This window comes from Notolepis coatsorum (assembly GCF_963971535.1).
Source record: "Notolepis coatsorum genome assembly, chromosome: 15".
NCBI lineage: Eukaryota > Metazoa > Chordata > Actinopteri > Aulopiformes > Paralepididae > Notolepis > Notolepis coatsorum.
Genome location: NC_140179.1, coordinates 6,104,736 through 6,117,861, shown reverse-complemented (window position 1 = coordinate 6,117,861; position 13,126 = coordinate 6,104,736). Strand labels below are relative to the sequence as shown.

The following is a 13,126-nucleotide window of genomic DNA, read 5'->3' as shown; positions in this document are numbered from 1 at the left end:
TAATCAGTCTATTATTATATGTGAACTAAAGAGTACAAGGTTTACACAACAGCCCCCACCAGCCTTTTTATTGTATTTGTACCGTCCTGTACTATCCGCTGTCAGCTGTTTATCTCTCTCTGTGAGCTACTGAGCTTGATTAGCTAGCGTTAGCTCACGCTAACTAGCGTTAGCTCTGCGGCTAATCTTAAGATTACCCTGAACTAAATCAATGACTAGGTTATAAAGCATTAGAGTAGTTTTCACTGCACATAGAAGTAGCCAAACAACGGGAGCATTTCGGGAGCATATGACCAAAACTCATGCAATTTCGAGCCCTTAACGAATCAAATAGTCTGCCAAGGCTAGATGCTAACGCAGTAACGCTAACGGTGCAGGCTTCTGACTACCAATCTGAGAGCTGACGATGATTTGTTTACTTGGTAACACGGGTTGCCACCCCACCCCCCCCCCCCCCCCCCGCTGATGAAAATGAAAGTCATACCGTCAAATACCGTGCACCGGGGTATTATGTGACAAAGGTATAACTGTGTGAAAAAAAGGATACCGCCCAAACCTAGCCCGGAACACCGCCTGCCCTGGCCCGAGAACAGCCAGGGCCGACTTAGACATTGGCATCAAAAATGCAAAAAGGCAGTACACGAGGGCGGTTAGGTGGCCGAGCGGAGATTGGGTTCGTCACCAACCCCGGAGCTGTGAGCTGGATTCGCCTGTTCGAATCCAGCTCACAGCTCCGGGGTTGTCACCAGCTTGGCTGGCCGTCCACACTAATACAATTGGCTGTATTAGAGGGTGGGAGAAGCTGGCGGGGTGGGTCCGGGTCGTTGTAAACAGCGACTCCTACAGTTCGGTCGGGGCGCCTGCTAAGCGCGGATAGGACCTGAGGGGGATAGTGTGGTCCTCCCACACGCTACGCCCTCTCAGTGAGAATCCACGCTGCCAGGTGAAAAGAAGCGGTGATTGGCTGGACGTGTGTCGGAGGAAGCACGTGGTAGCCTCCACTCTCCCAGATGATCTGACTGTGGGGTAGGGTGCATCAAAATACACATTTCCAGCGTATTGATTTGTATGGGTGCTAAAAGTGTTACCATCCATGTAAAAACAATACATGCAAAATATTTTTGCAATACGAGGTGATTTAGATGTGCAACGGTACATCAGTACATGCTGTCCTCTCCCAACATGGCCTGCTGTTAGTGTCTGTGTGTGTGTGTGTGTGTGAGTTGCAACATTGTTTCATCTCGCACCTGGTCCTGCAATTTTTGGGGGGTTGGGCAGGATGGGCCTATAAATAGCTTTACCTGTGTGGCTCTGCATCACAGTTTACTCAATACCCCCAACTCCACCATCACCCACCACATGATCCAGCTCTCCAACTATATCTCCAGCTATCCAGTTCTCACAAGATGGCGTCGCCGCCCTTAGGCTCCCGCCAGAGCAGCCGCAGCCTGGTCTTTGGTCTGGGCCCCAGCATAACCAATGCAGATGCCATCATCACTGGTGCCAAACTGCCAAGTGGTCGCCAGATCTTGCGGTGCATGCTGTACAACTGCGACACGCAACTGCATGCCAAGCGGCCAGGTTTGACCGGAGCCTTGTCACGGTTCCATGCGGCTAAGGACGTTTTGGAGCAGGTGCAGCCATTTTATGGAAAGGCCAATATTCCAATGGTGAGTGATCGTCGAGCATGCGTCAAGATAGTAGCGCTTGTCGATGCTAGCAACAAGCTGCGGCAAATTCCAAAGGCCAGGCGCTCCAGTGAGGCTACAGCTCGACGCAATGGAGCACAAGCTGGATGCCACATTCCCGCTGTGGTCTCCAAATGCAGAGGAGCTGATCTGTGATCCAGAGGACATTGCTTTCCTGGCCAGCATGAAGGGCGACAGAGTGGCCACATTTGGAGCATTGGATGCCAATCTGCAATCCAAGTTGAAGCGGTGACAGGAGCGTGAAGCAGCGCAGCAGGCATGCTTTACCAAGGAGCAGCAGGAGATGACTGCGAGGTCCAGCATGGCGGTGGTGTTGGAAAGCGAAAGTGATGAAGACAGCAATGCAGATGAAACAGCTGCTCCACCGGCTGAGAACACACCCACCCGTGAGCGTAAGAAGACTGGCACCACAGCCTTCATTCCATCAGACATTCTCAGCCGGCCGAGTCTTGCGTCACTGGCTACACGGTTGAAGATCACACCAATGCAGCAGGCTGCCTTCACGCGCGGTCTGATCGAGGAATCCGGTGGCAATTCGGCAATGGTCTCCACATCCTACGCAACAGCAGACCGAGCGCGCCGCCACGTGTTGCAGGCCATCAGTGAGGACCAGCAAGAACAGTGGACACCACCTCCCATGTGCACCTTGCACTGGGACAGCAAGTTGACGCCAATGCTCAACAATGTGCGCCAGTTGGAGGAGCGTCTGACAGTGGTGATCGGAGACGCGGAGCGGCTCAAACTGCTTGGTGTGCCAGCATACATGAAGGGGACTGATGAGGCATGTGGAATGATCATTGCCCGGCTGACATGCAAGCTGCTGCAGGACTGGTGCTGCACCGATCAGGTTGTCAACATGGCATTTGACACCACCGCGTCAAACACTGGCCATCTCACGGCAGCCTGCATTGCCATCCAGCTCTCACTGGGTCGACCACTGCTCTGGTCCGGGTGCCGGCACCACATCGGCGAGGTGCTCCTCAGCCACATCTTCACTGAGACGTCTTGGAGACGTCACGCTCGCCAGAGGTTACATTGTTTACACGTCTGCGCGACAACTGGAACCTGTTGCCACACAAGGACAGCGGCCCATTGGCCCGCTACATTCCTGGCGATGCCGAAACACCGTTCCTGGGCAAGTTGCGTGCTGAACTAATTGTGTGCGCTGCAGGAGTGCTCGACTACAAGCGAGGCGACTATCGCGAGTTCGTGCAGCTATGTCTTGTGTATCTGAGTGCAGACAGTGCAGAGCACACTCCAGTTAACTTCCAACGACCGGGAGCACTGCACAAGGCGCGGTGGATGGCTAAGCTGCTCTACACTCTCAAGCTGGCCTTGATGGAGCAGCACATTGCCTTGCTTCCTCAGGGGACCATCACTACGCAGCAGCAGGTGCTGAAGATTCGGGCGTTTCCCAACTTCATCACGCACATCTACGCAACGTGGTGGTTGACCTGCGACACGGCCGTAGATGCGGCATGGAATGACCTTACGCTCTACCACAACCTGTACGCATACAAGTCTGTTGACGAGGGCATCGCAGCATCAGCGATTAAGGCGCTGAAGCGGCACCTATGGTACCTGTCAGGCGAGATGCTGCCCCTGGCACTCTTCAGCACCAAGGTGCCAGTTGGCGAGCAGCGCGCACTTGCAGATGCTATATTGGAGCACAAGCCGGCTGATATATCCATGCAAGCCCCACAGCTCCGCTTTGGCACTGGCTTCGGCAAGCCAAAGTTTCCAACCCTCTCGCCGACCACCAGCTTGGCTGACCTCGCCAACCCAGACTGCTGGTTCGGCATGCACCTGCTGCACATCGATCCCGCGTTTCTTTCACTGGATGTAGAGGATTGGGTTACCAGTACAGCATTTCAGATGGGTGCAGTGAATGTACGTGCCATCAATGTTGTGAATGACTGTGCCGAGCGTGGCGTCAAACTGACTTTGTGGCAGCAGCCAGGAGCGAGGAGCACCTGCAGAATGTGCTACAGGCAGTTGAGCATGACCGCTCAACACAGCCAAATCTTCGCTGCTGCAAGCGCAAGCTGGACCAGGTCTAGGACTCTAGGATGCTTGAGACATGTTTGAAAGACTATTTCAATGTTGTTATCAAACATTTTTCTTCTTAAATGTTAGGGTTAATAAATGTTGTTCTCAAAAACCATTTCTTGCCGTTTTTGAAATTGCCTTGTCATGTTATCTAGTAAAATGCCCAAAAAGGCCAATTTTCATATATTTCACATGCTGTGTGGTACCTCTAAATCTCAACGAATCTTTCCCAAACTTTGCACAAATCATTTTTATGTTTGTCCGAACAGAATGCAACCCCACACAGATTGATATGTTGAGATTAAATTTTTGCATTGCAATTTGTAAGTGCGCAGCGACCAGGAAGGGATTGGGAATTGGCATACGACTAACATTGGGATGGGAGAAAATCGGAGGAAAATGAAAAAAAAAAAAAAAAAATAAAAAAAAAGGCAGTACACAAATAGGCGCGTTCACACCGGGATTAATTGGTTCAGAAAATTGTTGTTTTTTCCTTGCGAACGGTGACATCATCAGTGGACGTGTCATATTCTAGGCTGTCAGGACAAGCAAAAACTTTTTCGAGGTTCAGCATTGCACTCAATCGATCCATTCAACAGGAAGCGATTTGTGACTGATCTCAAAATGAGATTAGATTCCAATGTATTGTTATTATACAGCACAAGTACAATACACCATCCAACCAGAGAGGATAAAGAAATGCTACAGAAATAAATATGCATGGAGAAAGGTAGTGAGCCAAAGCGCGCAAGCACACACACACACGTACTGTATACGTTCAAAATGAATCATTCCAGCAAAGTAGGCTTCTATTATTCTAATGACATGTTTTATTGCGTATCATAGTAGTAAGTCCTACTGTAGAACATGACATATTAGCATGACATCTGATTTATTAATGCCAATACTAACCGACTGCGCAATCGGCTCTTGACAAGTGTAAACTATGGATTAGTCAGTTGCAGTCAACGTCGGACCCTTTAGCTCAACTGGTTAGTGTGGCTGCCTGTGGATCCTATGGTCCCAGGTTCAAATCTCTTTGTTTCACAACTTCTTTTTCATTTCATTCATTTATTTTTTTCTGGAGCATTTCTTTATCCACTTTGGTTGGATGGTGTATTGTACTTGTGCTGTATAATGACAATACATTTGAATCGGATCTCATCTTGAGATTGCTACCTGTTGAGTACATGGTGCAGATGCAATGCCGAACCTTTGAAGCTGTTTTGATGACGGAGGATGGTGGAGCGTTGGGTTCTGTTTAAATAGGTGTACACACGGGCTGGTTCACCAGAAAGCACCAAGGTTCAGAGGCTCCAGAACAGAGCCGGAGTCTTGCCGGAGTGAAAACGCCCAAAGAGGACAGAGCACCGTTTCAGTGACAGCAGAGACACCAGGAGCCTGTGGCGGGGGATTCAGACCATCACAGACTACAAACCCTGACCACAGACCTGTGACAGTGACACCATTCTGCTGAACAACCTGAAGCGCCTCTACTTCCTCCGCAAACTGAGAAGAGCTGGAGCCTCAGTTCCCATCTTGTGCTCCTTCTACTGGGGCACCATAGAGAGCCTCCTGACCAGCTGCATAACCGCGTGCAGGGCTGTACAGTGCGACATATATATTGCACGTGCTACAGCAACAGCGGTCTGTGCGATGGATGGATTTACTTCGGTTCATATAGATACTCTTATTTTGAAAATCCTGTAGCGGGTCTCATTTCTGCCCACGCGCAGCTCCAGCTAGGCTCCGAAAGCTAGCAACGTTCAGGTGCATATGATACTCTTATTTTAAAAAAACTCGTGACAACTCGACGAGTCATATCCGCCCTATCCGTGCTTCTGCAAGCAGAGCAGCGCGTTGGTCGGTTGGTGCGCACTGCTGCCTTAACACAGCAGTGCGCCTACATGTCCCGAAATAAGTCTGGTGTTTTTTTCTTTCTCGCAACAGGTCAAATGCATCTACATGCTTTGCCCCGTCGCCATTCCTTTATGCGCACATCGCCCGAAATTAACGTTTATGTACCATTACAATCACTACAACGTTAGCAAGCTAACAAGCTAATCCTGATCAGAGGCAGATGCGCAGAGCCAGCAGACACAGTGTGGACTGGGGAAAGGGAAATGGGGGGGCACTCTCTCCCCTTCCCTGTGTGTGCGTGCGTTTGGAAAGACGATGAAGTCACTAGTCAGGACAGGAGTATATTATAGTAAACTGAGGATGGACAGATAATGTTGATATTCAAATATAAACAAGTTTCGAGAGGAGTGGAAGTTTGAAGACAGACTAGACTACAATATGATGCGGGGGTGGTGAGTTGAAACAGTGTGTGTGTGTGAATGAATGAATGAAAACTTTATTTAACAGATTGCAGAATGGGTACAGTACAGTACGGCTCAATACACAATTGTTAAGGGGATGCAGACCAAAGAAAGACGTTTGTCTGGTTTACATCAGGGTCCCCCATTGTGTGCGTGTGTGTGTCCCAACCGACCCCACTTCTATGTTTCAATAAATTATTTGCATTTAAAACTATTAAACGCCCACTCATTCCTTCAGTCCACTAAAAATTATGCTAATATTCCTTATGTTGTTTATGATATTAATTGAAAATAGCATATGAGAGTATCATAGTAATAATAACACATGGCGATATACTAAATGACAGCCAAACATGGCACTGCAACTAAATAACAAATACAATAGGCACATTTGTGACTGTTACAAATATAACATGTTTTATGCTTGTGCTACAAGATTTTGGCCTGTGCTACAAAACTATCAACCTCTGTAGCACCAGTGCTATGTGCAAAAAAAGTTAACGTACAGCCCTGCGCGTGGTACGAGGGTTGCACGGCATCCTGCCACAAGACCCTGCAACGGTCAGAACAGCTGAGAGGATCGTTGGTGCCCCCCTCCCCTCCCTCCAGGACATCTACAACACACGCCTGGCCTGCAAAGCACTCATCACCCACCCTGCCCTCCGGGAGAATGAGGAGCCTCTGAGCTAGGACGAGCAGACTGAAAGGCAGCTTCATCCATCAGGCTGTCGGGAAGCTGAACTCTCTCCCAGCTCTCCCCCTCTCTTACTCTGCCCCCACAGACTCTGGACTAGGAACCCACAACCCACTGACACACACACCATCCCACAGACACACACTGCCACTTTACTAACTCACTGCCACTTTATTTTATTTGACTATGTACTACCGCTGGTAGGAAGATTTGCACTAAGTTCTCTTTTACCTCTTTTATTTAAGTCACTCATGCATTTATTTTTAGCTACTGTTTATATTGTACATAGTCCTGTATATTGTGTTGTATATTGTGTCCTATATTACTTTGTTTATATTGTAGAGATCTTTTTATATACACTGTGGGAAGGGGGGAACGTAATTACATTTTCTGTATGTCTTGCACATTATGGGAAATGACAATAAAGTTGACTTTGATGATCAACCAAGACCACAGTGTCAAACAGACTGGGGCGGGATCCACAAAGAATGGATTGCACAGTGCTAATTGCACCCTTACTTACAATTCATCATGAATTGAAAATGGGGGACTCCAATGGAAACAAGACGAAAGTCTCTCTCTGGTCTGCATCCCCTTAACAATTGTGTGTATTGAGCCATACTGTATTGTACCCATTCTGCAATCTGTTAATAACATTTTCAATCAAACCTATCGATATTGTTTATTAGTATATTTTTTTAATATATGTAACTGAGGGGTACAATTCCCTGACTGTATTGATAAGTATGGTATCATTAAACCACTACCGCTTTATGTACTTTAACTACTGGCCACACAGTACATGATATAGATATGATGAACACTTTCCCACCATGAAACCAAGTCCACACAAATGTATAAGTCGAATATTTAATATATAGCAAAGGGTATATACAACGTTCACTTAATGACATTTATGATTTGAATGCACTTGTAAGGCAAATGAGTATTCGTAGGCAAATCAACATTGAATGTCCAATCTCTGGTTACGCAGGAAGCAAGTATACAACCTGGTTCTTTAGGGAACTATAGCGATGGTACTCAATGATTATAGCTGGATATACTAAAGGGGGTGCCGCTGGTTGTAAGTCAGTAGGGGGGGGGGGGGGGGGGGGGGTTAGGAGAGCCGCTGGCGATATCCCATCTGGCCAACGATTTCTTGGGAGAATTCAGAGTGCTGAACACGGTGCCCACAGAACCTTGGTCCACAGATGAATACCGTTGGGCCCTCTTGTAGACGGTAGCTGCCGGTCCACAACGAAGAGACGTGAGGCGACCTCACTCGGGGTAGAGCGCCGTCTCACCTGGACTCCTCTCGGGGGTAGTTCCAACACTCACCAGTGTTGGCTGTTATCCATGGCATAAATCAAAGCACCCAAAGCAAGTAGATAATCCAAGCCGTGTAGGGCTCGCCGTCGTCCGGGTAAGGTAATCCAATGTGCAGGTCCACTCGTCCTAGCCCAGAACTCCTCGGATGAAAGCACCACACGTGGTCTGCCCAGCCTGGTTAAGACTCTAGATAACGCGAGGAAACGATGGGGGTACTGCTCACTTTATAACTCTAACAGAACGATGCACCATACATAGACTATTATTAACTTAATAGAAATACGTCCCACTCGACGGTATAGTGCCAAACTATGACAATTCAACTATTAATCCACACGATGTCTCAATGCCATTCTGAGGCCAAGTTGACCATACTGCACCACACGTGTATCGTGGGTGAGGCTTAACGTCTTGCCACTAGGTTGGAGGGTAAAGAACTAAGGGCTAAGGGACTAAAAAGAAAGTTCTACTTTACTTGCGCCATATATATATGCGCTGTGAACAAATAGTACCATTCGTATTTCGCCAGACGTATTCCTACGCGGAACCGGGCTAGTAACGACATGTTCGTCGGCACGATTGAACTTGAACCAAGGGGCTTGGCTGCTGGCGCCAAGTTCTTGTCCAATGAGAGAATGAAACTATTATGGGCTGTTAGTAGACTAAAGGGATATTCAGTGTATATGTACAAGGAATATACAAGGGATATCAAACGATATACAAATACTATTAAATATATATCCATAAATAAATATATATATTCGGTTTAATCTGATCCTTCACAACAATATATATATACTTTTTTTTATTATTATTTAAACACATTTATGTTAATCTTGCAGCAATTCTTTGTCATTGCCGCCATCTTTAGTGTTACAGATTTCCCCATTCAAAACTACCACAGTGATCCTTCTCATTTTATAGTCGGAGGTCTCTGGATGTGATGGAGGAGTGCACTGCATATTGAATGCACAGTGCAGAGTTGCAATTCAACTGAATGTACATGAAATGGGGATGTTTTAACTAAAACATGCCACAAGACCTAGTATAGTATAAAGTATATATATTTTTTTACACGTGCAAAGAAAATCGATAAGTGATGACACTTATCGATTTCACGCAGTTATCGATAAATCAATAGGTGGTCTCAGACTTATGTCAAAAACAGACTGAAATTCTCCACCTGGTCAACCAAGACCACAAAGTTTCTCTCAAAACTCACCTGCACACTGATAAATCAGCCCAAAGACATTGTCTGGACTAATGAAATGCATGAAACATCCACACGCTCCACACTCATGGTCGGAAGATCACCGTTTCAGGCCCCAGTCAAGGCCGTTGTGGGAAAGTGGTGTTGCACTCGGCCCTCTGGACCTGGTGGTGTTGTTGTTTAGCAGGGAGCACTCTGTCCTCTGGACCTGGTGGTTTTGTTGTCCAGCAGGGAGCACTCTGTCCTCTGGACTTGGTGGTGTTGTTATCCAGCAGGGAGCACTCTGTCCTCTGGACTTGGTGGTGTTGTTGTCCAGCAGGGAGCACTCTATGTATCTTAGCTAACTGACTAATCGTTCCAAGAATCAGGAATAATCCAACATCAATCTCTGAGCAGGGTTTCACTCACACTAGTCTGAGCAGGGTTTTGGTCTGAGATTTGTTAGAAAAGGTACACAACAGGGGTACATTGTACATCCCACTATCAAAGTATCTACTTTAATCTGCTGTGCGAACTAAGTGTGGTTGGTTAGAGTATCTCTCTCTCCACGCCTCTCTCTCGCTAAGAGACAATAGGCTACAGTAGACACCAAGTCAAGCCCAACCCAGCCAAGAACAAGACTAGGCAAGCCTAGTTAAGCAAGACCCAGCCAAGAATGAGACTAGGCAAGCCTAGTTAAGCAAGACCCAGCCAAGAATGAGACTAGGCAAGCCTAGTTAAGCAAGACCCAGCCAAGAACGAGACTAGGCAAGCCTAGTTAAGCAATTATTTCTTTTTTTAATACACTATATCTATATTTTTTATCATGTAAAGGTTGTTATATAAAATGTGCAAATGCATTATGCAAAAGAAACTCACTGTAATATTTTCCTCCCCATCTTACCGTTGACAATCTCTTGAGCCGGATTTCCAAGTGTCTTGTCTGTAGTTTAGCTCCACTTTTCTCTCCAAGCTCCTCGTAACCTTGGATTACAAACCAGTCTGTGTCCTTTTCTGAAACTGAGAGAACCGTCATAGCCACACTTTTGAAACTAAATATTGAAGAAATTCAAATTCGAAATAATGTATTCCCATCCCACGTCATTCTCACCGTCCTCTTTTTCACTTTCTGCCTCATCTTCCTCTTCTTTACCAATTTCATCTTCTGAGTTTTCACCCCCTCCCTTCTCTTCCTCTGCTGCAAGTCCACTATGTGAGCTCCAGTCTTCATCGCTCTCATCGTCTTCTTCCTCATCCTCCTCCGACGACTCTGGACAGTAAAAAGATATACAGCCAACATCTGCATCAAGCAAGAACACTGCAACAAGCCAGCAAAGTACTATATCTATGTTGGGGAAAATACTAGGGCTATCACTAAGGATTATTTTGTTATCGATTAATCAGTTGATTATTTTATCAATTAGTCGATTCATCTAAACCAGCCATAAATACTACATCTATGTTGGGTAGGGCTGGGCGATATGGAAAAAAAATCATATCGCGATAACGATATGATAATTTTATTTTATTTCTCGATATCGATAATTATCGAATTGTTATAAGTATAAAACATTCATACAGATGTATGTTTATTTTGCAGCAATTCTTTGTCATTGCCGCCATCTTTAGTGTTACATCCCCTCACACTCCAGTTCTCAGGCTGCAGCTGGTTTAAAAGCTAAAGTAAACCGGCTTCTCTGCTGGCTGTGGCTCCAGAGGAGTTGAACAGTTCTGGCTCTGCTAGTTTATTTTCGATCTTTTGGCGCTTTTTTGGTGGACAAACCACCGCACATGTGCACCGTGACTCGTGACTGGAGTCTAGTTCTGCTAGCACACATAGCCTACTGTGTACAGACGGTTTAAAAATGTATTTTAAATTAGAAAGCAAACAAAATAAATGGACAAGAGAAAAAGAAATCTGAATTTGGTCAGTATTGTCATTTGGACAAGCAAAGCCATTACTTTAAGTTGCAGGCAAGAAAGACAAGTCTGTCCACTGTCTCTGGTTTTAAAACTGCCCTGTTGCAGGTAAAACAAAAAATAAAAAAAATAAATAAAAAGAAAAAACGATTTTTCGATTTCTTTTTTATTTCGATATTCGATATCGATTATTAAAATATATCGCGATATTTATCGTTATCGTTATATCGCCCAGCCCTAATGTTGGGGAAAATACTGATGTCTCTGTTCTCTCAGTTAGTTTACTATGTGTACAGATGTAGTGAAGATGTCTCTGTTCTCAGTTAGTTTACTATGTGTACAGATGTAGTGAAGATGTCTTTGTTCTCCGTTAGTTTACTGTGGGGCAAATTCACAAAGGGATTGCGTGGCTTTTTCTGATGCTATGCCTGTGCAAATAGCTCCGAAACACAGTTTGTTATTCACAAAGCAAGCGCAAAGGGTGAAATGCGGTGCTAACTGCGTTGCCATCAGCATTGCGTCGGTGCCATCTGTGGGTATTTAAATGAGGTAATATGGGCGGAACATGTGCCCCTTTCTATGCAAATTAGCCTCATCGCAAAAACACAAATTCACAAAGATCTGTGCTAATTGCCACGCAACGCTATTTACGCCTTCAGAGATTTGGTGGTAACTAAGCACATTTATAAAGGGGTGTCATTGCCAGCGTCTCAGGTGATCATGGCAGCAGTAATTGTTGCCAGGAAAAGGCATCGTAATGCCAGGCGTGCTCGTGAAAGAATATTTCTAATGAGAATATAATTTTTTGATTTAGGCAAGACCGAAATCATCCGGAGACACAGGTTGCCAGCTCAAGCAATTCTTGATATACTCTATGAAATCAAGGATGATATTGATCCAACCACCCAGAGATCTTATTTATTATTTAAATATTGTTATTTAACGTTGTCGGCTTCCCCAATGTTGTCGGCGCTATTAACACTTTGAGTGCCAACGACGAGATTTCTCGTTAGTTCATGCCAACCGTTGAGTGCCAGAGTGACCTCATTTTTGATAGTTATCTTTTTATTATCGATTTCCATTCATTTTTCATCAATGTAGCTTCACGTTACCAGTGGGGATCTGTCTGAACTCGAACAGGGAAAATACCGCCCCCTATCGTCTCTCTCGGATGGTACTGCACCCCTTTGGATTGGATTGAATGAAACACATGGAGAAAAAAAAGTCCTGCTTCCACATTTTATTTGTCAGACAAGTAACCGGAGACGATCCAAGTAATCGACCACCACCAGAACAGCGGAAAATGTGTGATTCCAGTACCCAGCGTTGGATCAATAAACGCGATCGATATTTGGAATGGCGATCAGGAATTGGAATAATCTTTTTGGAGAACATCTGATCTGAGGTAAGGAATCTATTTTACCAGTCTTGGGATAATCAGAGCTATTTTCACCTATATATCAGCGTGTGCCATATGTGTGTATCTGTGTGTGCGATCAGGAAATAAGAGAATCGACTTTTCAGCCCGCTTCTATAGCGTGCATAAGTACACATATACTATCGATAATCGAGCGTTTATTTGAAAACGATTAATAAATAGGCCGAAAAATTACAACGTGTTTTGTGTATTCCAGTGTATTTCCAGTAAAGGGCGATTATCACAGAATCTTCTGACATTTTCTGAAACGTTCAAGAAACAAGCGTTTTTCAAAATGGTATAAAACGGAAATGAACAGATTAAAAAACTATCCGTTTCGACAATGTTGACTGCAAACAAGTCATTGATAAGCGACGGCCCTATTATACACATAGCCATAATTTAAGATATAGTTTATGCGTTAGCAAATATGAGAGCTCCATCATTGAAGTGGGTGGTGGCACGCAACAGGGTTCCGGGGCACCGGACCCGTGGCAC

At 45.5% G+C, this 13,126-nt stretch overlaps 1 protein-coding gene across 3 annotated transcripts in view; it reads right to left on the bottom strand.

Annotated features, from left to right (window-relative positions):
• Window positions 1-13,126, bottom strand: part of LOC311241693 (uncharacterized protein) — a 44,334-nt gene that overhangs the window by 13,627 nt on the left and 17,581 nt on the right. For 2 of the 3 annotated variants that reach the window (XM_084330574.1, XM_084330575.1), the window contains exons 3-4: window positions 10,403-10,561; window positions 10,196-10,311 (exon numbers count right to left, since the gene is read on the bottom strand). In XM_084330574.1, coding sequence (XP_084186700.1) covers window positions 10,196-10,311; window positions 10,403-10,561 — 275 coding nt within the window. Of the gene's footprint in view, window positions 1-10,170; window positions 10,312-10,402; window positions 10,562-13,126 lie in introns of those variants that run through there. The other variant, XM_084330576.1, reaches the window with a different exon arrangement.